Source organism: Centruroides sculpturatus, unplaced genomic scaffold, assembly GCF_000671375.1.
Source record: "Centruroides sculpturatus isolate CEXI.00-Female unplaced genomic scaffold, Cexi_2.0 scaffold1195, whole genome shotgun sequence".
Classification (NCBI taxonomy): Eukaryota; Metazoa; Arthropoda; class Arachnida; order Scorpiones; family Buthidae; genus Centruroides; species Centruroides sculpturatus.
The window spans coordinates 145,468-161,337 of record NW_019385534.1 but is presented as its reverse complement, the minus strand read 5'-3'; the positions used below and the strand labels follow the sequence as shown (position 1 = coordinate 161,337).

General features: G+C 36.4%; 1 protein-coding gene across 1 annotated transcript; it reads right to left on the bottom strand.

Moving 5' to 3' along the window:
• Positions 1-10,318: 10,318 nt before the first annotated feature.
• LOC111639908 (dimethylaniline monooxygenase [N-oxide-forming] 5-like) lies at positions 10,319-14,601 on the bottom strand. Its single transcript, XM_023385865.1, has 2 exons — positions 13,910-14,601; positions 10,319-11,380 (listed from the first exon to the last, which is right to left on the bottom strand). Exons 1-2 carry the CDS (start codon positions 14,528-14,530, stop codon positions 10,403-10,405), a joined length of 1,599 nt encoding a protein of 532 aa, XP_023241633.1. The 5' UTR covers positions 14,531-14,601; the 3' UTR covers positions 10,319-10,402.
• Positions 14,602-15,870: the final 1,269 nt, after the last annotated feature.

Genomic DNA, 15,870 nt, shown 5'->3' with positions numbered 1-15,870 from the left:
AAAAAAAATCAGCTGCAGATCTCGCTATTAAATATAGCAAAGATTTAAAAAAGTACGAATTCACAAGTGAAATTGAAAGTTTTAAGTTTGAAGTAACGACTCTTATACAAAATATAGAAACTGCATCTCCGCTTAATATTCTACAGGCTCTTCATGATTTTGGTTTAATTGAATCTTACCCAAATATCAATGTCGCTCTTCGAATATTTCTAACTCTTCCCATTTCTATTGCTTCGTGCGAGAGAAGTTTTAGCAAGTTAAAATTAATAAAAAATTTATTAAGATTAACTATCGGGCAAGAACGATTGTCCAATATTTCTATTATTTCAATAGAATACATTATCATTAAAAATATTAATTATGTAATTAATACCAGCCATGAATGAATTTGCCAAAATGAAAGCCAGAAAAGTTCAATTAAAATATATGTTATTAAAAATCTATTGTAATATATTTGTTTTATTATTTTCCCAAACCAAATAAATTAAGGGGCCTAAATGCAAATTCTTGCACAGGGCACAGGAATGGCTGGTTACGGCTCTGGAGTTTGCCACCCCCAGAGTTACAAACCCCCGATATGAGCAAAAAAGTCAACAGAACCATACCTGCATGTGCAACCCTTTGCGAGATATTTGCCTCCAAAGGTCAGTTTTTATTTTACCACAAACCAGTATATTGCCTATTCTCCACACTCCACGTGTAGTTATGAGCCATGGTGCTTACCATCACTCACACTTCGGCACCCATGCAGGGACTCGCCCCCATATCCCCAAAGCTACATAACATCAAGTACTCAGTAAGCTGGTTACTCAAAGCCAGCGTAATCATGTGGAATAGTCTTAATGGTACAACGCAACTCCCGATCGCATGTAACATGAAGTAAGCCAATTTCGGAAGACCGTATCTCGCCAAGGGTCGCATTTAGAGATACGATTCCTTTGATTCTTTTGCTCCTACGGGTATGGTCTAAAGCTCTGATAAGGTCCTGACCATCTCATTCAGAGGTGTAACTGCACCGGCAACCTTATCAACCAGCGAGTCCAAGAGATTTGGTAATTCTAGCCAGAATTCTTTTATAATGTAAAAGCAATTTACTAACATTTTCCTAATGATAAATTTCAATTTAGGGGTCATAGTTATATTCAATATATTTCTTTATATAACAAAAATTTTAATTTTATGCCTGAATAATTAATACAGGTGTATTTTGTTATTCCCTGACGTCAATAAAATTGATGACGTCTATGACTGGTTAATATCATGACTTTCTTAGAACACGTTTATTCGCTTCGAAAAGCATTAATTAATAATAATAGTAATTTAATTTATTCAAATAATATTTAATTTCAAACAATTCAACTTTAATCAAAGAAAATTTTATTAATTTCAAAAAATATTTTTCAAACTTAATTACATTACATGTTAGCAGGGGGCGCGCCATTATATGTTTAAAATTGATCTCATTTTATTCATGTTACTTCATTCGTTTTATAATTAGTATTTTTTTTAAATTTATTTAAAATATATTCTGATATATTTTACTTTAATTTATTATATGTAATATTATAAAACTTATGAACCTAATAAAAATACAAGTTACCATAATTAACGACGAACAGGAAATTTCCTCGTGATGTTAAAAGTTTCAAATATCACCGCTAGAGGCGCCTTTTCAATCGTTTTTTTTTCAAATTTCTTCAATTGTTATTTATAAAAATTAATTTATTGGTTTTTAAAATATAATCAAAATATTTTATTTAATTTCATATATTTTATTAATATCTTTATTCATAATCTAAGGTTGAATGTTTTATTTTTTACTCCTTCCAGGGATTGACGGCAGGATGGCCGAGCAGTCAAGGTGGCAACCTAACTCTCTGGGGGACCCTGGATCGAATCCGGACGGGTCAAATAATCCCCAGGAATTTTTCGGGGGTAGTCCGTTCGGATATGTCGGACCTTGTCTCTCACTACCCGGTCGCACCATTGTAGGCCTGGCCGAAACCCATAATGGGCCTGCTATAAGAGGCCCTTTTAGTGCCCACAGGGCGGAAAAAGTAAATAAATAAATAAATAAACTCCTTCCAGGGACGTGGCCGAGTGGATAAAGTCACGATCATGGTTCGCGTCTTACCAACGAGCTGGCCACGTGGAGATTTCTGGATTTTCTTCACTTTAGTAACGCTTAAATTGGGACCAGTTTCCCATAAAAGACCTCCCGGGAGGCATTCCCTTAGGCAACGTGTCGTGTTGCCTTAATGGAGTAAAACGAAGACCTTCCAGAGACCAATCTAGTAATTATGTCGCCCTGTGCAAGATAGGTTATTTGCCGCCCCTTTTAAATACCGACATAGTAAAATTTTAATTGAAATGTGAGAGATCTGAGGGCTCAGATCTCGCACATTTAATTACTTGATTATTTTCAAAAAGTAAAATAATCGATTATCCGAAATTAAAAATGTTTTATTATTTTTATTTTCTTCGGATAATTTTGCCGCCTCTACTAATCTGCCTCCCCAGGCAGCCGCTCACACGTATTGGCCCGACTCCTTCCGCTCTGTGGGCCTTTTCCATGCTCAATATGGGTTTGCCCATGCCCACAATGGGTCGGCCGATTAGTGAGGGACTGGGTCCGATATATCCGAGACATAGCGTCTAAGAAAAACTTCTGAGTCTATCCGACTGGATTGGATCCCCAGTTCCATCCATTGTCCTCGCTCTATCCATTAACGGGAAAGATATTAGATTTGAAATTGATACTGGCTCCCCACTTTCCATCATTCCTGAATTCACTTTCAACAGAGATTTTTTTATCATTTTCACTACAGGAGTCTGAACATTCTCTTTGTACATATGGGAATGTCAAGTTGAATGTATTGGGATTTATTTTAGTACCAGTTCTTTACAATCATTCTTGCCATAAACTCGGGCTGGATATCTTGGCTAATTTCCAAGATATCCAACAGTGCTTAGGCTACACCTATAATTCCAGTAGTTAAAAATGATTGTGGTAATGTTAAAATAGCTGGACTTTACAATCTAACGTTAAAGAAATAGACGTCCACCCAATACCTCGTTTGGAAGAGATTTCCATAAAATTACTTGAAGGTGAGCAGTTTTCTACCTTTCACTTAAGTTTTGCTTATAACCAATTCCAATTGGATGACGAAATAAATCTGGGTAAAAACTTAGTAGTTATTAATACTCATCTTGGCTTGTACAGATGCAATCGTTTTTTTATATGGTATTGTATCTGCTCTGGCTTTATTTTAAGGAGCCATGGAGAAATTATTCTTTGCAATTCCGAAAACACAACCATATATTGATCATTTAGTTACTTATACAATCAAATACATCTCCTCTGCAATCAATATCATAGCCGATGTCTTTCCAGTCTTTCCAGAAATACTAGTGTGGCCGCCAGCGCCAGAGATCCTGAACACTGTCTGGCAACACTTGCCAGGATCACGAACTCTGTCTGGCAACACTTGCCAACAAGAGTGGCTGGCAACGTGAAAAAAGAAAAGGCGCGAAAGTTCGTTGGATTTTGTCCGGGTGTTGCCCGAGGATGTCTGTGACAGTTCTAACCTTTTCTAATAAAGTTCTTTTTTGTTACTGTTCGTGTTTGCCTGCTTAATGTTAGATCTAAACATCAGTAGGATCGAATGACAAACTAGTAATGATTCGTTTAATTTAAAGATTTTAGTAACTCGGTTCCAACTTCATTATTTAATTTGCTGTTTGGCTCTTTTCCTTTTACCAATAGTGCTTTTATGCAAGCATCTCGTACAGATAAACTGTTCATTGTTTTGCGTAAGTGTATCAAGAATAATTGGCGCCAGATAAATACATCTGTGAAACAATTTTTAAATTCAGGGATTCCTTTTCTCTAGAAGGAAACTTAATATTTGTGGGCCATAGAATATTCGTTCCTGAGAAATTTCGCAGAAACGTTCTCATTGAATTACATTCTGGACATCAAGGCATCGTTAAAATCTAAAATGTTAGCCTTATCAATTGTTTGGTGGCCAGGCATTGAAAGTGATCTGGAACACACAATGAAAGACTGTATTTTGTCAGTCATTCCATCTAAATCCTCTCTTTCCTAATAGTGAATCCGTCTCCATCCATTTACATCTAATTCCGACAATCATACATAACAAAAACAATTCCATTGAATAAAACAAAGACAACTTTAAAAAAGAACATTTATTTGACTCATTCTAGTAAAAAGTTCACATTTAATTTAATTATTCGTGAATGAAATCAAAACATTTTTTATGTTCCTTTTTATAGATATATGCTTTAAATAATATTTTAAACACATGTTTCTAATTCATTTATGCGAATAAATAAATGTTAATTAGTATATACCACTTGCTGATAACCATCAAAATTTNTAATTTATTGGTTTTTAAAATATAATCAAAATATTTTATTTAATTTCATATATTTTATTAATATCTTTATTCATAATCTAAGGTTGAATGTTTTATTTTTTACTCCTTCCAGGGATTGACGGCAGGATGGCCGAGCAGTCAAGGTGGCAACCTAACTCTCTGGGGGACCCTGGATCGAATCCGGACGGGTCAAATAATCCCCAGGAATTTTTCGGGGGTAGTCCGTTCGGATATGTCGGACCTTGTCTCTCACTACCCGGTCGCACCATTGTAGGCCTGGCCGAAACCCATAATGGGCCTGCTATAAGAGGCCCTTTTAGTGCCCACAGGGCGGAAAAAGTAAATAAATAAATAAATAAACTCCTTCCAGGGACGTGGCCGAGTGGATAAAGTCACGATCATGGTTCGCGTCTTACCAACGAGCTGGCCACGTGGAGATTTCTGGATTTTCTTCACTTTAGTAACGCTTAAATTGGGACCAGTTTCCCATAAAAGACCTCCCGGGAGGCATTCCCTTAGGCAACGTGTCGTGTTGCCTTAATGGAGTAAAACGAAGACCTTCCAGAGACCAATCTAGTAATTATGTCGCCCTGTGCAAGATAGGTTATTTGCCGCCCCTTTTAAATACCGACATAGTAAAATTTTAATTGAAATGTGAGAGATCTGAGGGCTCAGATCTCGCACATTTAATTACTTGATTATTTTCAAAAAGTAAAATAATCGATTATCCGAAATTAAAAATGTTTTATTATTTTTATTTTCTTCGGATAATTTTGCCGCCTCTACTAATCTGCCTCCCCAGGCAGCCGCTCACACGTATTGGCCCGACTCCTTCCGCTCTGTGGGCCTTTTCCATGCTCAATATGGGTTTGCCCATGCCCACAATGGGTCGGCCGATTAGTGAGGGACTGGGTCCGATATATCCGAGACATAGCGTCTAAGAAAAACTTCTGAGTCTATCCGACTGGATTGGATCCCCAGTTCCATCCATTGTCCTCGCTCTATCCATTAACGGGAAAGATATTAGATTTGAAATTGATACTGGCTCCCCACTTTCCATCATTCCTGAATTCACTTTCAACAGAGATTTTTTTATCATTTTCACTACAGGAGTCTGAACATTCTCTTTGTACATATGGGAATGTCAAGTTGAATGTATTGGGATTTATTTTAGTACCAGTTCTTTACAATCATTCTTGCCATAAACTCGGGCTGGATATCTTGGCTAATTTCCAAGATATCCAACAGTGCTTAGGCTACACCTATAATTCCAGTAGTTAAAAATGATTGTGGTAATGTTAAAATAGCTGGACTTTACAATCTAACGTTAAAGAAATAGACGTCCACCCAATACCTCGTTTGGAAGAGATTTCCATAAAATTACTTGAAGGTGAGCAGTTTTCTACCTTTCACTTAAGTTTTGCTTATAACCAATTCCAATTGGATGACGAAATAAATCTGGGTAAAAACTTAGTAGTTATTAATACTCATCTTGGCTTGTACAGATGCAATCGTTTTTTTATATGGTATTGTATCTGCTCTGGCTTTATTTTAAGGAGCCATGGAGAAATTATTCTTTGCAATTCCGAAAACACAACCATATATTGATCATTTAGTTACTTATACAATCAAATACATCTCCTCTGCAATCAATATCATAGCCGATGTCTTTCCAGTCTTTCCAGAAATACTAGTGTGGCCGCCAGCGCCAGAGATCCTGAACACTGTCTGGCAACACTTGCCAAGATCACGAGAACTGTCTGGCAACACTTGCCAACAAGAGTGGCTGGCAACGTGAAAAAAGAAAAGGCGCGAAAGTTCGTTGGATTTTGTCCGGGTGTTGCCCGAGGATGTCTGTGACAGTTCTAACCTTTTCTAATAAAGTTCTTTTTTGTTACTGTTCGTGTTTGCCTGCTTAATGTTAGATCTAAACATCAGTAGGATCGAATGACAAACTAGTAATGATTCGTTTAATTTAAAGATTTTAGTAACTCGGTTCCAACTTCATTATTTAATTTGCTGTTTGGCTCTTTTCCTTTTACCAATAGTGCTTTTATGCAAGCATCTCGTACAGATAAACTGTTCATTGTTTTGCGTAAGTGTATCAAGAATAATTGGCGCCAGATAAATACATCTGTGAAACAATTTTTAAATTCAGGGATTCCTTTTCTCTAGAAGGAAACTTAATATTTGTGGGCCATAGAATATTCGTTCCTGAGAAATTTCGCAGAAACGTTCTCATTGAATTACATTCTGGACATCAAGGCATCGTTAAAATCTAAAATGTTAGCCTTATCAATTGTTTGGTGGCCAGGCATTGAAAGTGATCTGGAACACACAATGAAAGACTGTATTTTGTCAGTCATTCCATCTAAATCCTCTCTTTCCTAATAGTGAATCCGTCTCCATCCATTTACATCTAATTCCGACAATCATACATAACAAAAACAATTCCATTGAATAAAACAAAGACAACTTTAAAAAAGAACATTTATTTGACTCATTCTAGTAAAAAGTTCACATTTAATTTAATTATTCGTGAATGAAATCAAAACATTTTTTATGTTCCTTTTTATAGATATATGCTTTAAATAATATTTTAAACACATGTTTCTAATTCATTTATGCGAATAAATAAATGTTAATTAGTATATACCACTTGCTGATAACCATCAAAATTTTTAAAATGTAAAGTTTTTATAAAATATTAATTTAAACATGTTTACGAAGTTGAAACGTAGCAAATGTTTTCCTCTTATAATCATTTGTATTGCTCTTGCTTGCACTGTTTATATATATTATTCGATTTATCTAAAAGAATGGAAAATCTGGAAAAAATTCCATATACTTAATGTAACTACTACGAAAAAATTACTCGTACAAACTTCATCAGTTACTTTCTTTATTATAAAAAATTATTCCAGAATTACGAAGAATGTTAATGATAAAGCAACTCATTATAAACAAGGTAAGCAATTTGCTTTTAACTTATGTTATTATGCTCTCAAATTTCTATTCTTATGGCATCCTCTTCTTAGAAGGTTTCAGCTAACGTACCATTTCTCTCCATCTTTCTGTCGTCAGCATTCCCCAGATCAGTTCCTAGCCAGTCCTTGATGAATAACATCAAGGACTGGGTAGATTATTTCTCCATCTCTTCCTGGGTCTTCTTCTTGGCCTTTTTCCTTATATTACTGTCTTTATTAATTGACCTGAAAATATTTTCAGCAAATGATTTTCTTTGTTTAATGTAAGAAAACAATAACCAGCATTAATTCTTTTAAGTACTTCGCTTATAATTCTAACTGACCGGCTAATCCTATTCATCTTTCTTAGGCACCATATTTCTACTGAGTTTATTTTCTTTTCCATTTCCTTTGTGTAACATCAACATTCACTTCCATAGGTTATCAGGCTCTATACCATTGTCTGAAGAAATTTTAGTTAGATGCCTAAATAGAAGTCCCAATTTGTTAATATGTTAAAAATCCGAAACTTTAATGTTAAAGTTGGGTATGGTGCCATGTTATAAAAATTTTAAAATAAAATTCCATATTATTTATCAGTGGCGTGCGGTGACATTTGATGATAGGGAAGCTGTGTTTCTCTGAGAAGCCGACTTCTGGGGGCAATCAGTCAGCGATGGTCTGGGGGGCCATTCGTATTCGTTTGTTCCATAAGCCAATAAAAACCGCAGACTTCTCTAAATGTATTTTTAATTAATAGATTATCTCATGCGCTTAATAAATAAGCAAGTTCAATATACGAGGGTAGTCCCAGAAGTACCTAACAAAGAAGACATAAAAAATTTGGTAAAACATATCTTTATTTTTCAACATATTCTCCTTTTAGCTCGATACACTTTTTCCAGCAATGTACAATAGCTTTGATCCCCTGTTTATAGTGAGAACTGTCGAGCTTCTCAAAATAGCCATCAACTGCAGACTCCACCTCTTCATTGTTGGCAAAACTTTTATCACCAAGCCATTTTTTTTTTTTTTTAGTTTGGAAAGAGAAAATAATCCGAGGGGGCTAAATCTGGCGAATAGGGTGCGTGAGGAAGCAATCTGAACCTTAATTCACTGATTTTGGCCATCGCAATAACTGAAGTATGAACTGGTGCGTTGTCTTGATGAAACAACACTTTCTTTTTCGCCAAATGTGGCCGTTTTTTCTTGATTTCATCACTCAGGCGCTGCAATAAGTTCGCATAATACATGCCATTGATTGTTTTTCCTGAGAGCATCCCAAAAAATTGACGCCATGACCTTGCCAGCAGATGGAACTGTTTTCGCTTTCTTTGGAGCTGATTCTCTCCTTTCAGTTCATTGTTTCGACTGTTCTTTCGTCTCAGGTGTAAACTGATAGACCCATGTTTCATCCATGGTTATGAATCGACGCAAAAACTCGGTTTGTTGCTGCGAAACATTGCCAAAGACTCGATTGAAACATCCTCACGACGCTGTTTTTGTCCCATTGTGAACAAATGTGGCGCCCATCTTGCGCACAGCTTTCTCATGTCCAAATTTTCAGTTAAAATGCGATATACAGCACTTTTTGAAATGCCTACCATGTACTCTAAGCTCTCGCATTTAGAGTTGACTGTCATCCAATACCATTTTGTGGATTTTTTCCACCATTTTTGGCATGGTCATCTCACTTGGTCGACCACTACGATGTTCGTCTTGGCAGCTCGTACGGCCTCGTTTAAACTCTGCCACCTAATATTTTATTGTTGTAAACGAGGGAGCAGACTTCCCCAGAGTAGAATCTAGCTCAGCTTTAATATTGGTTGGACTGAAACCTTTCAAATGAAAGTATTGTATCACATAACAATGACAAATTTTTTCCATGTTTACAAATTCACTGAGATTGTTCACTATGGCTGCCAAAAAAATACTATACAACGTAACGTCTTCAAACTTCAAACTTAAGCTTTATAAGGTTGATACTTTCGAACATAATCGTTTTTTTTTTCAAACAAGTACCGCCATCTATGTCAGGTCGGGTACTACTGGGACGACCCTCGTAATTACCTCTGTTATATTAGATTCGATAGATTCCCTATCCCTCTAAATGCCAATTCTTACTTCGATAACATCTACTAATTTAGATATAATATGTGAGATAAGCAGAGGGTCAGGGGTTAATCCCTTCTGACCACTTACGCTGCAACAGGTTGGTAAACCCGATCTCTAATTGTCGGATGGCTTAGGAGGGCAAATCGAGTGGGGAGTACGTAGGAAAGTTGGCAGGTACAACGATAGACGACGGGTTAATTAAACAAAATAACAAAACATTTATTGAATGGCTAAGCTAGGATACATAAGGCGATAACAATATTAAGGTTAAATGCGGTTAAATATAAGTTAACTATACAAAGGGCCGCTCGTAACAGCTCTAACGGCTATTCTGTGAGAGAGTGTTCACAAAGCTCTAAAATACAAATACAGTACCTCTTTGAGGATATGACTAATATACGTTCGTTAAATGGGCCGTACGAATCGTAGTCGGCGCAGGAACTGTAGAATGGCGATGAAAGTTCAAAGTCTGTCATATGGCGATGTCCTTTCGGTCGCTATGTCCGGCGTATGGAGACAAGATGCACACATTAATAAGTATAACTTCCTTTGATCTCCCGGAGCTTCCGAGGGCTACGTTCTTCGTGGGAAATGAGTCACGCGATCGACTTCTGTTGACACTTACAATGCATTCCGATCGACTAAGTATCAACTTTCCCACCTAATTGTGAAAACAATCGGTGACCTCCGATATAATTCTCACCAAGAGTATTTTTTTCATCGGAGTTGTTTACAAAGGTTTTTTTCCCCGACATCCGTGTAAAAATATATCACAAATATATCTATTAGCCGTAACTATCTCGTTATAATTTTCAATATTTATTTTATATCGTTTATTTTAATAACTACATGTGTAGCCATGTGCTGAATAAATAAATGAACAGTATCGTGTGGCATGTTGCTTCGCATGACATTTAACGTTCAAAAATACATTAACTTTGTTAAAAGAAAAACAATTACTACAAATATAATAAAATATTTGATAATCGAGTGATTTTCTACTTTCTTCGTTACTTTGTATCTGGTTTGCAAAGGAAAAACAACTCTTTCCGGATAGCCGAGAATGGTTTCTCGAGCTTTACTCCACGAATGAGGACCTCGAAGTCTGTATTGATAAGGAAGACTCGGACCGGTCATCAATGCCCAAAATAACTTTGGGTCGGTGAAAAACATCTTCACGAAGTTGGGTTTCGCTCCGATTAACAAAGCTAATTCGTCCAAGTAGTTGATGTAATCCACTTGAATGGTGTGACGTTTTGCATCGTAATAACGTTTTCCGATTGCTTCCAAGTGTTTCTTGATGTCTTTTCTCGTCTCTTTTTCGCTGGGAAAAGGAACTTTCTTCACTAGAACTTGAACAAACCATCTAATTTGCATTTCAAAGACGGAAAAGGCACCTCCTACAGTCTGTATCAAACCCATGATGCCTAAGGTGGGATGTTTCAGATGCGGAGGATATACGAACTTGTATAATTCCACTCGATTATCCGTGGTGTCTACGATCTTCTTATCCAAGAAAGGAAACTTAATTTGGTATCCGGTGGCCAGAATGACGTGGTCTACTTCGGTGATTTCGGAGTCTCCTTTAAAAAGTACTCCGTTTTCTTCGAAACGTTCGATATCACCTTTGACCGTGACCGTACCACTCAAAATTCTGTTTGGCAATGCGTCGTTAATCGTGGGATGTTGCTGTAGGATTCTGTGTTTGGGCTTTAACTGGTAAGTTTCGTGATCGAAAGCCTTATTCAAGTATCTTTCTGCATACCAGCTCGATATATTGAGAGGAACCAAATTGAACAATATATTTAGAAATCGAGTACTAAACACATCGTCGAATGGTCTTCCGTTGTCTCCAACTCTGTGCATTACCCAACAACCTCTTCGTGTACTGAGGTATACCTAGAAATCAATAATGGTAAATTATAAATTATTGGTGAAATATTTGTATAAATTATTTTAAAAATAATTATTTAGAAAATTTCAAGATGCGTAAGGTACGAAGTTGAAGATTTGATAATATAATATATTTATTGCTTTCTGTCAATTTCTGTGTTTCAAAAATAAATGCATTTTGTTGATGTACAATAAAACCTGTGTAAACGAAAATCGTAGGGTAGCAAATATTTTTTCAGTTTTTTAAGTTCAGCCAGTTGACCTTAACTAGCAAAAAATCCCTGGCCAGACGGCCGAGTGGTCGAGGTGGCAGCCTACCGCTGTGGGAAATCCGGGTTCGTATTCGAACGGGTCGAAATATCACCAGGAATTTTTCGGGAGATGTCCTTTGGGATATGTTGGGCCCTCCGTTCTTCACCACTTGGTCGCCCCATTGTGAGCCTGGCCGAACCCATAATGGGCTTGCTAAGTAGAGGCCCTCTTAGTGCCCACAGGACGGAAAGAGTTTTTTTAAAAAAAAGCAAAAAGTATCCAGTGTCGCCCGAGAACTCAAGGAGAGGGCTGAATTATCCTAGTTATATTGTAGCGTGCTTCCCGCAATGCGCCAGACAGTAACTATACGAAATTTGTCCAGATCGCTCAAAAGATTCGGTTTAGGAGTAAGATGAAATCAGAGTGGAGTGAGAGATCCAAATTTTATGGTAGTCCATATTTCTCGCGGAATAGCAGAGAGTAACTATGCGGAATTTAGTTCAGATCGGTTAAAGTTTTGGCAGTTTATAGGAGAGATAAAATAAGCAGGAAAGAGTGAATTGTGAATACAACAGCAATTGTGATTTTCTTTTAGACATTTTATCGTCGATAAGACCCACATCCAAAAAGTAACTGAAAGAATCAATTTATATAGTAAGGCTGATTCTTAATTAATGTAAATAACGGTACGATAGGATTAATAGTACTAAAGCAACGAACACGTAAAAACATTACAGGCCTGCGTACCAAAGTTTAGTTTGATCTCTGGGGAGTAAATTCGCTCCTTATAATTGTAATATCTTATAAAGTAAGAGTGTGATTATATGAAACGAACGACCGAGACAATATCAGTAAAGCATATAAATAATACCCGAACTGCACAAAATAAAACCGAAATCGAATAGATAAGTTTAAATTGCATACAATGTGGTAGCGAGGATTAACCTCCAAGGGAGCAGACGAAACACGATAACCCGATGCCGCGGTAAAAACATCTTTCTCGTGCAATTTCCTTTTTTAATATGGAATATTATATAGCTTATGTTCATCCGGAAAGAATAAGCTTTTGAATAACGAAAAAATTCAGAGATTACCTCCAGGAAACGAACAAACAAGTGAACGTTCTCGCTTTATATACGAATATACAAAACATAGGTATAAATATAGATTAAGTTTAATACAGTAGAACTTCATTTAACGATATAACTGGCAGGTGATGAGTGTCCGATATTGCCGAAAGTTTGTTAAATCTAATGAACAGTATTTTAAAAATAAAATTATACTGTAATGTACAGAATACAGTAAAATTTTGTATATAGTTATAAATAAAACATGGCTATAATATATATTGAGTAATTTATACTCGTGGATAAAATACATTATCTGTAGTTATTTCCTTTAGGACAAAAATATTTATTAAATCTCCAGAACGTTAAATCGAGGGCTTACCGTGTGTTTATTTTAATAAATTTGTTGTTCCCGAAGGCCAAAACCGCCGACGAGGTGATTACTCTATCAGAACACTTCGCTTACCAGTAAATTCTCACTTTCTTTATTACTTAATTGAGACTATAAACGATTTTATCCTTGAAAATAACCAAGTGAGGAGTTTTGTGTTCGTATGCATTAATTTTTTTTGTTTTGTTTTTTGTTTTTATGCCTAAATAGAGGCCAGTTACCCTTAAAAGAATCCCGGAAGGCTACTAATAATAATTAAATGTCGAGTAATTTGGCACTAGAGTAGGCGTTAGGCGCCATAACTTATTAAATTTAATAATTATAATTATTAAATTTGATACGAGATAGGGCCTAACGCTTGCATTTAGTGCCAGATTACACACGGTATTTAATAATTATTAGTAGCGGTAATGTAGCTCGACCTTTAGACCTCTTTTAACCTTCAGACAAAAAGAGAGTACGTAGACCTATAATACACGTATGTATGGTTAAACACAAGTGCGGATCTAGGTTTTTCGGGGCTTAGGGCATCTTGAAGTACAATAAGGCCCCATTTTTTGTTAATAGAAATACCATAACTTATCATCGTTATTACATTATTAACATTAACTATATTTTACTAAACGATAAGTGCTCATTGTTAATGGAAAAGTATTAGAAATTTATGATAATAATTCAATTTTTGTGGGCCCTCGGCCCTTGGTGGCCCGGGGCTTAAGACCTTTTAGTCCCTATGTAGATCCGCCCCTGGTTAAACACGTAGAGCTCACAAAGAAGACAACGGAATAGAAATTACTATAAGTAAGGAAAGCTTTAAATTTTTACTTTTTTAGCGACTGAACTCGTCTCCACAGCGGCATCGCTTGCAGAATTTCCCGCTCCTACTACTACAACTTTCTTGTCTTCGAATTCATCCGGTTTCTTGTAACTGTGAGTGTGAGTGATGCTTCCTCTAAACTTTTCCTGTCCGGCGAAAGTAGGGATATTTGGAAACACGTGATGGCCGGTGCATACCATAACCGCATCGACAGTCTCTTCTCGCTCCTCTTTACTGTTCAAGTTTACGGTTGTGATTGTCCATTTGCCGGTCGAATCGTAATCGTCGGCCCGAACGATTCTCTCCACTCGATGGTGGAACTTAACGTGCGGTATTAAATCGAATTTCTCCGCGTAGAGGCAAATATGTTCGAACATAATGCTGTTATGCATGTAATTTGGATACTCCTTTGGAGGTGGAAAATCACTGATTGCAGTCATTTCTTTGCTGCTGTTGATGATAGTGGATTTTGTAACTGAAGCCAAACCCTCTTCGTCGCCGTCTCTGTATCTCCATAGACCACCTATGTTGTCGCTTCTTTCGTAACAAACTACGTCTAAATCTTCTTCTTTACAGCCTTTGATGGCTTCCAAACCACAGATTCCCGCACCTACAACGGCTACTCGCATGTTTAATTCCGTGTAATTCTCCTCTAATTACTAGTATTAATGCAAGATATACTGATCTTCGACAGGTTTTATATAAATCACATTCAGTTTTCTTATCAGAATATGATAAGGCGAATACAGAACGTATCACGTGTCTTATCTGGTTGAATTGGGGCTCCGGAAGTTTTAAACTAGAGCAGAAAATATAAACACGGACGAGTATACATCCCTACCAATGCACTTTTAATATTTATTATCTAACAGAAAAGCAGTAATTATCAGAAAAGTTTGGATTGATTAAAGGCAAAATAAATAAAAAGAATTTATTACGAATGTTGCTACAAATTCTGTTTTAAATATCGACAGGGCTGCATATCACAATTTTCTACCGAAACCTTGAGAAAGAAATAAACGATAAAACAAGAGCGACAAATAAAATAGGAAATTTCAAAGAATGTTATCGACTTTTATCGTCTAGATTCTCTAGAACAAGGGTGGGCAACCTTTTTTATAACATGGGCCAGAATAAATTTTACGTTTTTTCCGCGGGCCATAGTAGTTAATTGACACCTTGTGACCTGTAAATTTTTAGTCTGCAAATATAAAATAAATAAATAAATAAATAAAAAGAAATTAATTACTACAGTCGATCCCCCTATAACACTGTTGATTATTCTGTTTTATATGAATTCCACGTTGTATGAGTCACTTAGATTTTACAAATTCGTGTGCCGGGCTGTGAACGGCTCACCTATTTGTAAAATCTAAGTGACTTTAAACACAATAAAAACAGCACTATGTAGTTGGATACGACAGATATTACATTTTCTAATTGCATAGCTTTTGCACATAGATTTTCTTGATGAATGATGCGATGAGATATAAATAATTTAGAAAAATTCTGTTCTCCCATTGTTTGTTTTAATAAGGAAATGACTCCCTTATTTTTTCCTGTCATTGCTGCCGCAACACTTCAGAAAATAATATTCAATTTAAACTAGACGAATTACATCGAAAAATATTTATTTATAATATCTTCTAAACATCTCGCGGGCCGGATAGAAACTCTTCGCGGGCCGTAGCTGGCCCGCGGGCCGGGGGTTGCCCACCGTTGCTCTAGAACCACCATACTCAACCTGCGGCCCGCTGAGCTTTTGTGAGTGGCCCGGACATGAAAGAGAGCGGAAAATAATTACGTTGACTTCTGGAAATAATTACCACTTCTGGAAAGTAGTGCCCGATCAATATAAGACTGTAAAAAATGTGCTAAAATTTTACTTACGTTGTTCGCATCAACGTATCTATGTGAAACGTCACACTCAAAAATGAAATATGTAAAGAACATATGTAGAAACTGGCTT

What these genes read in the sequence shown, in the direction of transcription:
- LOC111639908 (XM_023385865.1), bottom strand. Translation starts at nt 14,530, where the DNA reads ATGCGAGTAGCCGTTGTAGGTGCGGGAATCTGTGGTTTGGAAGCCATC. An exon ending in CGAGTTCAGTCGCTAAAAAA is followed by an intron (nt 11,381 to 13,909) that starts GTAAAAATTTAA and finishes ATTGATTTCTAG; the next exon opens with GTATACCTCAGTACACGAAG.